At 45.9% G+C, this 14,126-nt stretch overlaps 1 protein-coding gene across 1 annotated transcript; it reads left to right on the top strand.

Moving 5' to 3' along the window:
• Positions 1 to 7,041: 7,041 nt before the first annotated feature.
• LOC121000782 (oocyte zinc finger protein XlCOF28-like) lies at positions 7,042 to 12,130 on the top strand. The gene is made up of 4 exons (XM_040431414.1): positions 7,042 to 7,989; positions 8,946 to 9,072; positions 9,157 to 9,243; positions 10,370 to 12,130. The coding sequence occupies exons 1-4, from the start codon at positions 7,966 to 7,968 to the stop codon at positions 12,034 to 12,036; spliced, it is 1,905 nt and encodes a 634-aa protein (XP_040287348.1). The 5' UTR covers positions 7,042 to 7,965; the 3' UTR covers positions 12,037 to 12,130.
• The last annotated feature ends 1,996 nt before the right edge of the window (positions 12,131 to 14,126 follow it).

The raw sequence follows: 14,126 nt of genomic DNA, 5'->3' as shown, positions 1-14,126 counted from the left end.
ACAGAATCAGGGATTCCATGTCTGCTAAAATGTGCTTTGCAACAATCTATAATTGTTTTAAAGGTGGTATCAGAAACTAAATCAATTTCCCAGAAATCTGAATAATAATCAACAATAATTAAGTTATCTTGTCCTGTTAAGGAAAATAAGTCCATGCCTAGTTTGCTCCAGGGTAGAGTGGGCAATTTGTGAGTCATCAGAGGTTCTTTTGTTTGTTTACGCATATACTCATTGCAAGTGTTACAGTTCTTTATTGCCTCTATAATCTCTGGGCCCATGTGTGGCCAAAAGATGATATCCTTGGCCTTGCGAAGGCATGCTTCTATTCCTAAGTGGCTAGAATCAGTCCTCGCTATCATTTCTGGGCGCATGTTTTTTGGTATGATGACTCTGTGTCCTTTATACAGAATTCCATTTTGTATGATTATCTCATCTCTAAAGCCCCAGTAGTCCCTGATACAAATCGGTATTTTTTCTTTTTGCTCTGGCCATCCTGTAAGAACAGTCGTTTTTAATGCTCGCAAGACTTCATCTTGTTCTGTGAACTTCTGAATTTGTTGTAGGCGCAAATCAGACACTCTTAGATATTCTGCAAAGTTTATCTCTTCCAGTTCCTTAGAAAAGGCATCCTCTGATCTGGGGTGTCCTTGTCCATTGTTCTGTGAGGTAATGCTGCTCTTGATAAGAAGTCTGCAATATACATTTCTGATCCTTTTTTGTAAACCACATTCAGGTTGTATTTTTGCAACTGTAGCATCATGCGCTGTATACGTTTTGGTGCTACTAGGAGAGGTTTTTTAAAAATGCTCCCTAGTGGCTTATGATCAGTCTCAATGTTAATAATATTTTTTCCATGTAAGTACTGATTAAACTTCTGGCATGCATATACAATGGCAAGACATTCCTTTTCAATCTGGGCATATCTTTGTTCTGTTGAAGACAGTGTACGTGATGCAAATGTCACTGGCTGACCTCCTTGCAAAAGTGTTGCTCCAAGACCTTTTTCACTGGCATCACATTGGACTGTTACTTCTTCATTGACTTTGTAGTATCTCAAAACTGGATGTTTAGTAACAATATCTTTTATTTGCTTGAGGGCTTCATCATGGCTGGATTGCCAGGCCCACAAGCTGTCTTTGTCTGTCAGTCTGCGTAGTGGTTCACATACATCCGAAAGATGTGGTAAGAATTTTGAAAGGTAGTTTACAAACCCTAGCAGTCTCTGAACTGCTTGTACATTGTCAGGCTTTGGTACCTCTAAAATTGCTCTGACTTTTTCTGGATCAGGACGCAGGCCTTCTGCTGTGAGTAAATGTCCCATGTATGGTACCGAAGATAGCCTCAATCTCAGCTTCTTTTTATTGAATTTTAGGTTCAGCTTTCGTGCTCTCTCTAAGAGTCCAATCAAATCCATGTCATGATCCTTTGTGGCCTCCTCTGTAGTGTCACCACAGCCATACACCAATATATCATCTGCAATAACTTCCACTCCGGGCAGGTCTTCTACTGCTTCATGTTGTCTACGTTGATATTCTTCTGGTGCAGTAGAAATCCCAAAAGGCAAACGCCCAAAGGGAGTCCAGAATGTAGTGAGATAACTGCTTTTAGTGGCCAGTTTTACTTGCCAGAAGCCATCCTTAGCATCTAAGACAGAAAATACTTTTGCATTTGTTAAACTTGGCAGGATTTCCTCTATAGTGGGCATTGGATGATGTGAGCGTTTTAGTGCTTTATTTAAGTCTTTGGGATCAATGCATATTCGCAGCTTGCCTGGTTTCTTAACAGCAACCATACTACTTATCCATGTCGTAGGTTCTATGACCTTTTTTATCACTCCCAGTGTCTCTAATCTCTCTATTTTCGCCTTTAAGTCTGCTTTAAGTGGAGCCGGCACTCTACGTGGTTGGTGTTGAACAGGAGGTATTGCTCCATCTAGTTCTAGGTGATACTCTCCAGGTAGACACCCTAGTCCTTTGAAAATGTCTCTATATTCAGTTGTGATCATTTCATAAGAAAAGGGTGAAGTTGTAGTTGTTTGCTGGTCATCATGTAATAATACATTATGTTCTACATTCAGTGTAAGGAGGCCCATTTTCTGACATGTTTCTGCTGAGAGAAGTGGTTTGTGTTTACCTTGGACAACTTGGAATTGCAGTGGATATGTTTTATCTTTATATGTACAATTTAGATTACATTGGCCCATAGGTATCATATAGGTATCATTGTACCATTTTAGTTTGACATTACTCTTCTGTAATGTTGGCTTTCCTTCTTTAACAATTTTGCAATAGTCTTTGTATGTCATAAGGTTGCAGGTGGCCCCACAGTCTAAGTGACAGTGTAACCTTTCCCCTGCTTCTCTGTCAGTGCTGAGTTCTAGTGGTACAAACCGCTGTGACCCCGGACTGCTTACTGCTCCGGGGCTGCTTACTGCTCCTATTTGATGAATAATAGTGAATACTGATTCTTCTGAGCTGCTGCTCTTGATCTGTGCAGCCATATGTATTCTGCCATTTGCTTTCTGCCTGCATACTCTAGAAAAATGGTTTTGCTTTTTGCCTTTACTGCAGGTTTCTCCATATGCAGGACAGTGGTCTCTGCCCCAGGGGTGGTTGTTTCCACAGTATCTACATCTGATTGTTTTTACTTTGCTTTCTTTCATGGGCTTTTTATATGTTTTAGCAGTATAATGTACAGCTTCAGTTTCACTTTTGCTTTCTTGCATTGCTTGTATTTGCATTTCTGTAAGTTCATGGCTTCTACACATGTCCATGGCTCTCTGTAGGTTCAGGTCTGGTACTCTGAGCATTCGCTTTCTAGCATTAATGTCTTTTGATCCCAGAACTATTCTGTCTCTGATAAGTTCATCATGTAATACTCCGAACTCACATGTAGCGGCTAGCTGCCTCAGCCTAGTCACATACTGATCTATAGTTTCCAATGGGCCTTGGTTTGTGGTATTGAATATGTGCCTCTCATAAATGATGTTACGTGAAGGCATAAAATGGCTCTGTAATGCCTCCAGAGTTTTCTCTATGTCCTGCTTGTCGGCATCAGAGAGTGAGAGGAGCTGATGAATCCGCAGACCGTCTCTCCCATCACTGAGCGCAGCATCGCTATCCTTACCTTTACGCAGACCGTCTCTCCCATCACTGAGCGCAGTGTCGCTGTCCTTACCTTTACGCAGACCGTCTCTCCCATCACTGAGCGCAGTGTCGCTGTCCTTACCTTTACGCAGACCGTCTCTCCCCATCACTGAGCGCAGTGTCGCTGTCCTTACCTTTACGCAGACCGTCTCTCCCCATCACTGAGCGCAGTGTCGCTATCCTTACCTTTACGCAGACCGTCTCTCCCCATCACTGAGCGCAGTGTCGCTATCCTTACCTTGGGGTCTTTCTTATCGAGTTCAGTTGCCACCTCATAATCTTCCCACTGGCATTTGAAATATGTCCAGGTAACTGCCAGGTCCCCTGTACAGTCCATGGGAGACGGCACAGGGAAGTTGTGTGCAGCCATTTTCTGTAACGCGGTGTGTCTCTTATTAATAAATTACCAGAGAAACAATTCTTGTTGATCTTTTGTTCTGATATTAGGACTTTAGTGGTTTCTAAAACACCAAAGCCCTCTCCACTTCTGACACCATGTTTCCTGAGGCGATGTGAGGTGATTCAATAAACTTTATTCAGACACAAACAATATAACAAAGGTTAACAACTGTCATATCTATATAGCCTACAGGTGGCAGTAAACATGTTAACATGTATAACTCCTAACAGCGCACAATATACTGCCCCAGCAGAACCAGATACCACAGTGCAGCACACTATACTGCCCCAGCAGAACCAGATACCACAGTGCAGCACACTATACTGCCCCAGCAGCAACAAATACCACAGTGCAGCACAATATACTGCCCCAGCAGAGCTGAATACCACAGTGCAGCACAATATACTGCCCCAGCAGAACAAGATACCAGAGTGCGGCACAATATACTGCCCCCGCCGCAACAAATACCACAGTGCAGCACAATATACTGCCCCAGCAGAACCAGATACCACAGTGCAGCACAATATACTGCCCCAGCAGAAAAGGATACCAGAGTGCGGCACAATATACTGCCCCCGCCGCAACAAATACCACAGTGCAGCACAATATACTGCACCAGCAGCAAGAAATACCACAGTGCAGCACAAGATACTGCCCCAGCAGAACCAAATACAACAGTGCAGCACAATATACTGCCCCAGCAGAGCTGAATACCACAGTGCAGCACAATGTTTCCATCTCCCAGAGTGAGGGCCTCCTAGTGGGACATCGAGGTCTCCAGCGATGTCTTCCCTCCCTTACATGTGTTGTATGTTTGGTGTGGGGTTATGTTTAGCCTGGTGTTCCTTGACTGGTATGTTTGGTGGTATCTTCCAGCATGGTTGCTTGACTTCCTAGCCTGTATGCAGTGCCGCCTGGGGCTGCCATGCACCTTGCGGCATGGGGGTCCTGGCGGAGTCTGGTGTGCTGGATACCTGTGTGAGTTGCTGTTACGGTGTCCTGTTGGGTGTTAGGGCTCCGGTACGTATTCACGGTTCCAGTCATGGTGGCAGCGGCAGGTAAGTGTGTCGTCTTGTTTTATTACCTGCCGATTCTCTTGCTGCATATGGTCTTTTCCTTTCCCTGCTTCTAGGCCTTTTGAGACTCCTGTTCTTCCGTGTTATGGAAGAACAGGTCGCCTCTCCTCAGCTCCTTTGTGAGGGATTCTCAGGGCTTTAGGTATCCAGGGTATGAGCCGTCCTACCATCCAGGTCCGCTCATACGGTGAGGAGTTAGGGCTAGGTATAGGGACGCATTAGGAGGTGACCTGCTCCCTTATCCTTGTGTTCAGGCCTAGTTGCTTTCCTTATCCCCCAGTCATCATACAGTGGGGGGGGGGGGGGGGGGGGGGGGGGGGTTTCCCCACCGTGACAATACCACAGTGCAGCACACTATACTGCCCCAGCAGAACCAGGCACCACAGTGCAGCACACTATACTGCCCCAGCTGAACCAGGCACCACAGTGCAGCACACTATACTGCCCCAGCTGAACCAGGCACCACAGTGCAGCACACTATACTGCCCCAGCTAAACCAGGCACCACACTATACTGCCCCAGCTGAACCAGGCACCACAGTGCAGCACACTATACTGCCCCAGCTGAACCAGGCACCACAGTGCAGCACACTATACATCCCCAGCTGAACCAGGCACCACAGTGCAGCACACTATACCGCCCCAGCTGAACCGGGCACCACAGTGCAGCACACTATACCGCCCCAGCTGAACCAGGCACCACAGTGCAGCACACTATACCGCCCCAGCTGAACCAGGCACCACAGTGCAGCACACTATACCGCCCCAGCTGAACCAGGCACCACAGTGCAGCACACTATACCGCCCCAGCAGAACCAGATACCACAGTGCAGCACACTATACTGCCCAGAGACTGCCCAGTGGTGGTCATGGCCATACAGGAGAATACAGCTCTCCATAGCTCTAACATCCAGTGATGTCTCCTCTGATGCAGATGTTCTCTTTCCACATCTCCTTTATTCAGCCCAGACCATCATGATGACCTTTTGATGAACAATTAAAATAATGGCGACGCCATCTCCACCAAATGAAGGAAATGCTTGCGATTTCCATTAGAAAACTCGCCATTTTACCTAACGGAAAAAAGCGGCAGTGCGCTGAGATATTCTGGCCCTTATTTTTGATGGAATCTGCAATGAAAGCTCCTGATGGATCCTATAATACAGATGTGTGGGAAACCTAACATGGACTTCTGTGCCTGTAATCATCCCCACTCAGCCACAGCACGTCTGCTCCCTGATGGTCACATATGGGGGCCTTCATTTTCCAGATCAGCAGTGAGAAGATGAAGACACTATCTAATCCTCTCTGTGTAAAATCACACCATCTTATTGATGCCACGTCCCAGACATTTCCCAGCATCCCAGTCTCCATGTTAGGCTGGGTTCACACGAGCGTGTCCGGATTAGGTCCGGATGCGTCCCGGTGTGTTGCGGCAAAACCGCGCGAGTAGGAATGTTCAGTTTTTATCGTGCGTGTGCAATGTGTTTTGCACGCGCGTGATAAAAATCCGACTGTGGTACCCAGACCCGAACTTCTTCACAGAAGTTCAGGTTTGGGTTCGGTGTTGTGTAGATGTTATTATTTTCCCTTATAACATGGTTATAAGGGAAAATAATAGCATTCTGAAAACAGAATGCATAGTAAGTGATCAGTTGAGGGTTAAAAAAAATAAAAAAAATTAACTCACCTTCTCCGTTTGTTCGCGTAAGTCCCGGTCTCTTCTTTACTTCTCAAAAGATGAACTATGGGCTAAAGGACCTTTGGTGACGTCAGATCACATGCTCCAATCACATGGTCCATCACCGCGGTGATGGACCCTGTGATTGGAGCATGTGATCTGACGTCACCAAAGGTCCTTTAGCCCATAGTTCATCTTTTGAGAAGTAAAGAAGAGACCGGGACTTACGCGAACAAACGGAGAAGGTGAGTTAATTTTTTTTATTTTTTTTAACCCTCAACTGATCACTTACTATGCATTCTGTTTTCAGAATGCTATTATTTTCCCTTATAACCATGTTATAAGGGAAAATAATAGTGTATAGACTGTCACCTAGCAACCGTGAGCACTTGCTTGCGGATGCATGCGATTTTCACGCAACCCCATTCACTTCTATGGGGCCTGCGTTGTGTGAAAAACGCAGAATATAGAGCATGCTGCGATTTTCACGCAACGCATAAGTGATGCGTGAAAATCATCGCTCATCTGAACAGCCCCATTGAAATGAATGGGTCCAGATTCAGTGCGGGTGCAATGCGTTCACCTACCGCATTGCACCCGCGCGGAAATCTCGCCCGTGTGAACGCAGCCTTACACCGTCTTCCTCTCCATACTGGATCGTTAGTGTAAAACCTGCGGAGTTTCTCCAGCGACACCCGTTACCCGTGGCCGTAATGGTGAGAGGAAGATCTGACAGAACAGTTTCTCTCACTGACTGTCGCCCGAAACCATTGTCTTCTATTCGTTTTTTACAGAACAAACTGGTATCAGAACCCATCCAAACTGGGCTTCTTCATCGGGGCGCACGGTTCCGGGTTGGCAGTGGAAATGGATTTTTCAAGACTTTGTGGTTATTTGCTTATCAGTAAGAGCTCATTCATCACACGTGAGGCCGGGGCGGCATTTTATATTAAAAATGACATGAAAAAATTGTTATAAAAAAAAAAAAGGATGATCAAAACATTGGTGTCAAATACCACCCCATGTTAATCTGCGCCCCCCAAAAACCACACCCAATTCTTTACCCCTGTAAACTTGTCTCGTATTTTTTGTGGCGACCCAAACAGCGATACAAGAAAGAAAACGCCACAAAGAAAAGCTCAAAAAATGTTTGGCGGAAAACTGCAGCATTTCCAGCAGCGAAGTGGATGAGATTTTACTGAAAAAAATCTGCAGGAAAAACTGTAAAAAAATAAATAAATATACCTAGAATTTCACGATACCTAGAATGTTAGACAAAATTCTAAAAAAAAAGGGCACAAATGACATCATTGACTGTAGACTTCTGGCTTCATGACTTCTGTAAAAATGCAAAAAAAAAAAACTCTACGTGAAAGACCTGAGGCTGAGTTCACTGGGATCCACGCGTTCTGTCGGCCATGGCAGATTAGTTTTTTTTCTCATGTTGTTTGGACTATGTGCTCTGCTCTATCTGTCCCCCTATGGAGTGTGAATGGAGCAGGGACGTTGGCTGACTTTGTACTATGAGGCGGCGGAGCCTGCAAAGGATTGTGGGGGTTGTAGTCCCGGCAGCCCTGTCAGCAGGATGTAGTTGGTCATGTGATTTGTGCAGGGAGAGGAGCAGTCACCGGGAGCCTTATGTGTGTCCTACAGATGGTTCGTGATGTCTGACGCAGCGCTGGGGAAGGTAAGTCGCTGACTTAACCCTTTCACTGGCTGTCTTCATGAGGGATAAGTGCCCGCAGGCTGTGATACATTACTCTAGTGAGAATCAGGCTGAGAGAAATACCCAGGTGTGATTGATGGAAATGTATAAAAGTTATATTGTGTATACGGTACGGCAAAGACTCCGATGGCGGCAGCGGTGCAGACCTTCTGTCTATGTTGGGGTACTTTCACACTTGCGGCAGAGGATCCGGCAATCCGGACGCAAACGGATGGCATTTGTCAAACGGATCCGTCTGACAAATGAATTGAAATACCGGATCCGTCTTTCCGGTGTCATCCGGAAAAAACGGATCCGGTATTTTATTTTATTTCACAGATTTAAAGGTCTGCGCATGTGCGGGCCGGAAGAACGGATCCGTCAATGCGGCAATTTTAATGCACTAATACATTTCAATGGAAATTAATGCCGGATCCGGCAAGTGATCAGGATTTTTGGCCAGGGAGAAAAATACATCATGCTGCGGTATTTTCTCCGGCCAAAAAACGTAAGAGGGACTGAACTGATGCATCCTGAACGGATTGCTCTCCATTCAGAATGCATGGGGATAAAACTGATCCGTTCTTTTCCGGTATTGAGCCCCTAGGACGGAACTCAATACCGGAAAAGAAAAACGCTAGTGTGAAAGTGCCCTTACCTGCGATCTGCTGATCTCCGTTATCAGCCATTCCAATGCACCCCCTGACATGTCGTCATGAATCCCGGCATGCACACAGATGGGTGTTACCCATTCATTGGGTATGCCGTAAAAAATCCAGCACATGTAAATACACCCAAAAAGTAGGTCCCTCGCTATATTTTCATTTTTGCTACATGGCCACCGACTAAATGCAACACAATTGCAAAAATATAAATGTTTCAACCCATGCAAGCGATAACCTGTAGTAAAACGTGTCATGTGTGCCTTCATATTCCAGGTCCCCGTGTCCTTCGATGAGGTGGCGGTATATTTCTCAGAGGAGGAATGGCGCCATCTAGAGGAGTGGCAGAAAAACCTGTACAGGGAGGTCATGCAGGAGAACCTAGAAGTCGTGCTGTCTTTGGGTAAGGGTCCGTCATTTTTGACACTCCTAGTAGAACGATCCCACTGACCGGCCAGTGACTATATATTTTTCTTTGCCGACACAGGGTACCAGTATCCCCAGACCTCTCCCCCACCAAGGCTGCTACCAGAGGAAGAGGCGTCTATTACCAATTATTTTGGATTTCGTTTGGGTAAGTGACCTATTTCTGCTAATGGACACTAAGAACCACCACAGAGATTATCTCTCGCTCTTGGAAGGACCTGGCAACTCCGTACATTATACAGACGGCCCATTGCTTTTAATGAGATCCATGTAATGCTTAATTTGCCCTGTGGGGACACTGCAAGCAAACAAAACCATTGCTGCAGGTGTCCTCCCTCCACATCAGTGCTGATCGCTGCGGCGTCATCAGCAGGGAAATCGCTGGGAGAACCTTTTTTTTTTTTTTTTACAAAAAGTGATTTATAATACATGCACCCTGAAGAAGACGACCTCATGTGGGGACCTCACCCTGGTCATCCCTAATAACATGGTCACCATTTGTTTAACCCCTTCCCAACACTGTAGTTGGGAGTCTATGGAATGGGCTCGGGAACAGACGGTGGGCGTCATCTTTATTATACGGCCAAGACCCCATCTTCAGTGGCCAGGATCGGAGGTAACCCCTAAATCTCATCGACACCTCAGATGTTCTGGTTGACAGTGACCACAGCTTCTGAATGTTTAGACGGAGGGAGGGGGCTGCCTCTTTTGTGTGATCGCAGGGTGCCAGCTGGGGTTCTAGCAAAGGCACCCAGGCCTACCATCTTGGTATATCTATTACACCCTGCCTGTCATGTTATTTATCCCAAACTACGAAGGTTACCTCCCAAAATGGAATAAAAAGTGCTAAAAAAGTGAATGTAACCCAAAAGTATACGATAAAAACTAAAGCTCTTCCAAAAAACAACTGTCATTCAGCTACATCGCTGGAAATATAAAATGTTATAGGGGTCAGATATGGTGATATAAAGCAATTTTTATTTTTTATTTTTAATGTTTAAAAAAAAAAAGGTAAAGGCTGTTAAACGAAGCCCCAAAATGCCGTCAGAATTGCAGCTTATTTTTCCATTCCACGTACAAAAATAATTGTGAAAGTCTTTCAGTACATTGAATCATTGAATGGCGCTGTTAAAAATACAACTTGTCCGGCTTACACCAAGCCCTCTCATACGGCTCTTAGAAGGTGATTTGGGACCATTCTGCCTAATTTTTATGGTCTGGTTCCTGCTTGGAGTCACCCATTTAACTTATGCATTTTCTGCTTTAAATTCCAGAGGAAGAACAAGAGGTGAATGCAGAAGACAAAGAAGAAGCAGTGCCCAGCCATCCGAAACTTCTAATAAATGGTAAAGAAGCCAGTGAGCCGAGAAAACCTCGAGACAATAGGAAAGTGCACAGATGTGTAGATTGTAGGACTGTGTTCGGCAGCTGGACGCTCCTTGAAGAGCACAAGAAAAGCCATAAGGAAGGAAAGGTTCGGAGAGAAGACCTGAGTAAAGTCGTAAAGCAAGCGCTAACCCTGCAGTCTGTACCCCCGGCAGGAAAGGTCTTCCAATGTAATAACTGCGATAAATCCTTCAGTAACCAGTCCGTCCTATCTCTGCACCAGAAAACGCACACGGGCGAGAAGCTCTTTAAATGCTCTGAATGCGGCAAGAGCTTCCCGAAGAGGTGCCAACTGGTGATGCACAAGCGATGCCACATAGAAGAAAGACCCTTCAAGTGCACCGAATGTGAAAAGAGTTACACCCAACAATCAAAGCTGATTGAGCACCAAAGGACGCACACGGGAGAAAAACCATTCAAATGCCATGAGTGTGGGAAAGGCTTCACCAAAAGGTCACACCTTAAGGAACATCTGAGGATCCACACGGGGGACAAACCGCATAAGTGTGACCAGTGTGATAAGACCTTCCATTATCCGTCAAATCTGGTGGAGCATCAGAGGACTCATTCCGGTGACAGGCCATATCAGTGCACCGAATGCGATAAGAGCTTCATCAAGATGTCCAAACTCATCGTCCATCTCCGGATTCACACCGGGGAAAGGCCTTACAAATGCACGGAGTGCGACAAGAGCTTTAGCCAACAATCCAACCTTGTGGTCCATCAAAGGACTCACACAGGAGAGAAACCCTTTAAGTGTAACGACTGCGAGAAAACATTTAGCTACCATTACACTCTCATGGTCCACCAAAGAACCCACACAGGGGAAAAGCCGTACAAGTGCAGCCTGTGCGAGAAAGCCTTCACGCAACACTCTAGTCTCAAACTTCATCTTAAAGTTCATGAGTCGCAACTACCAGATGAGCCAGATAAGACGCCTCCATCAACTCCAGACCAAACAACGTGTTCAGCTGGAGCAACAAAGACTGTAGAGTGCAGGCCTCTATCCGCGGAGCCACCAGCAACCGTCACAAGTTCCCCAGATGTTGTACAGGACTGTGAGGACAATTATCTTCCACGCTCACCCTTGAGCGAGTACTTAGGTGCCCTTTTACTTCCAGATAAGAAGTATAGCTGCACCGAGTGTGACAAATCATTCCTAGATAAGTCTAAGCTGGTGGTCCACCTCCGAACTCACACCGGGGAACGTCCTTACAAGTGTTCCCTGTGTGACAAGGCCTTCATTCAATGGTCCCGTCTAACAGAGCACAGGAAGACGCACACGGGAGAAAAGCCGTATGTGTGCTCTGAGTGCGGCAAGAGTTTTCTTAAGATGTCCAAACTGACTGTCCATCGTAGAATCCACACTGGAGAGCGGCCATATACCTGTTCAGAATGTGGGAAGCAGTTCACTCAGCAGTCCAATATGGTGATGCATCAGCGGATCCATACAGGGGAAAGACCCTTTAAGTGCAATACCTGTGACAAGTCGTTCCGCTACCAGTCGTCTCTCATTAGGCATCGTCGGGATCACACGGGTGATGCGGAAACCTAGCAGGTCCTAAGAGCTTGCTGCATAGTCTTAGAGATTTCAAGAACTGTTCATGGTCTGTGTCTCAGGGTGGACAATAAAAAGGCTTCATTCATTTCTTGACAATCCCATGTCACAGCTTTCTCGTTGTGTACTTTATGTCTCTGGCTACAGTATAGATTTCTTTTGAAACCCAAATAGTAGGAGAAGCTAGCTACTTCCTCCATCACTAATAAGTTATGCTGCCCGGCATTGCCCAGAAAACGTTACCCACATAATACTGCCCAATCAGCAGGGTTCATCAACAGGGAAACCACTAGAAAGGTGCTTACTCCGGATGTGGTCTATGGCAGGCCCTCTCCAAAAGAAGAAGATCCCTAGACCTATTCTACAACCTTCAGGGCCTGCAAGGGTCAGGGGCCAATGACCGCCTTTCATCAATCTGTGGGTGCTCTCCGAAAGTGAGAAGCTGGGTTATAGGGAGGTAAGGAACCTAATAGCCACAGCACCCCAGGAGGGACACCAAAAAGAGCCCTGCATCCTGAGGTATACCAAAAGAACATGGTAAGGGGGTCAGATCTTCCGGACAGAATCTTTTTAAGCCCAGAGTGACATACATGGCTCCCCAGTCTAGAATGGACGAAGGAATCCGGCATACACTTAACGGGTGTGGGATGTTTAAAGGGGTATTTCTATCTTGGACATTGGGGTCATATTACTAGGATATGCCCCCCGATGTCTGATACATGCGGTTCCACCCGTGGGACCTTTACCTATCCTTAGAATGGAACCCGCAAAGTGACGGAGCATGCGCGGCCGCCCTCCTTTCTTTGTCTATGGGACTTCCGAAAATACCCGAGCGCTGGCTCTGCTATTTCTGTAAGTAAGTGAATGGAGCACTTAACATTAATTTCAATAGGACTTCTGAAAATACCCGAGCAGGGCGCTCCGGCTATTTTCGGCACTCCCATAGAAATAAATGGAGGGTGGCTGTGCATGCACAGTGCGCCCTCCGTCACTTTACGGCTCTTTTCTAAGGATAGGTGCGACTCGCACAGTGGAGGCATATCCTAGCGATATGACCCCAATGTCCAAGAAGGAACAACCCTTTAAGTCCATTCATGACCATGAGAAACAAATTGCAATGTGCTTTTCTCAGATAGTTGTGTGGCTGGGGCGACACCCTGGGAAGTCAGTGGCTGCCATAAAGGCCTCAACCCCAACACACAACGTGTAAGAAACAGAGTAGCCTGCAGCGGTATTTTATTTGGCAGAATGCCAGTGTTCATGCCGGGAACCTGATGGACCCCTTTATAGTAAATGGGATCCGTTGGGCGCCGGTATTCTGTGCCTATGCCGGAGGAGAATACTGGAATGCGCCTGCAGATCTGAGCTCAGCCGTAGTGTTCTGCTGCCTGAATTCCTCGTATTATTATCAGCACCCAGTCCATTCAAAGGATTTGTCGTCCCCGTCATGTGTGTTAGGCCACTTCCACATGGTGCTGCACCCTGAACATACAATGGCCTCAGGATACAATGTTTTCAACATACATTGGTCATTTCTGACCCATCGTAAGTTGAAACCGGACTCCACATACAACGTCTCAGACTCCGATCCAACCAATCGAGGCCATTTCTCTGGTATAATAGCTGGATTAGTGGCTAGGTAGCAGCTATTCCTGATTGTAATACAGTACAGACCAAAAGTTTGGACACACCTTCTCATTCAAAGAGTTTTCTTTATTTTCATGACTATGAAGGCATCAAAACTATGAATTAACACATGTGGAATTATCTACATAACAAACAAGTGTGAAACAACTGAAAATATGTCATATTCTAGGTTCTTCAAAGTAGCCACCTTTTGCTTTGATTACTGCTTTGCACACTCTTGGCATTCCCTTGATGAGCTTCAAGAGGTAGTCCCCTGAAATGGTTTTCACTTCACAGGTGTGCCCTGTCAGGTTTAATAAGTGGGATTTCTTGCCTTATAAATGGGGTTGGGACCATCAGTTGCGTTGAGGAGAAGTCAGGTGGATACACAGCTGATAGTCCTACTGAATAGACTGTTAGAATTTGTATTATGGCAAGAAAAAAGCAGCTAAGTAAAGAAA

Source organism: Bufo bufo, chromosome 5 (assembly GCF_905171765.1).
Source record: "Bufo bufo chromosome 5, aBufBuf1.1, whole genome shotgun sequence".
NCBI classification, from domain to species: Eukaryota; Metazoa; Chordata; class Amphibia; order Anura; family Bufonidae; genus Bufo; species Bufo bufo.
This window is presented reverse-complemented; position numbering and strand designations above follow the sequence as displayed.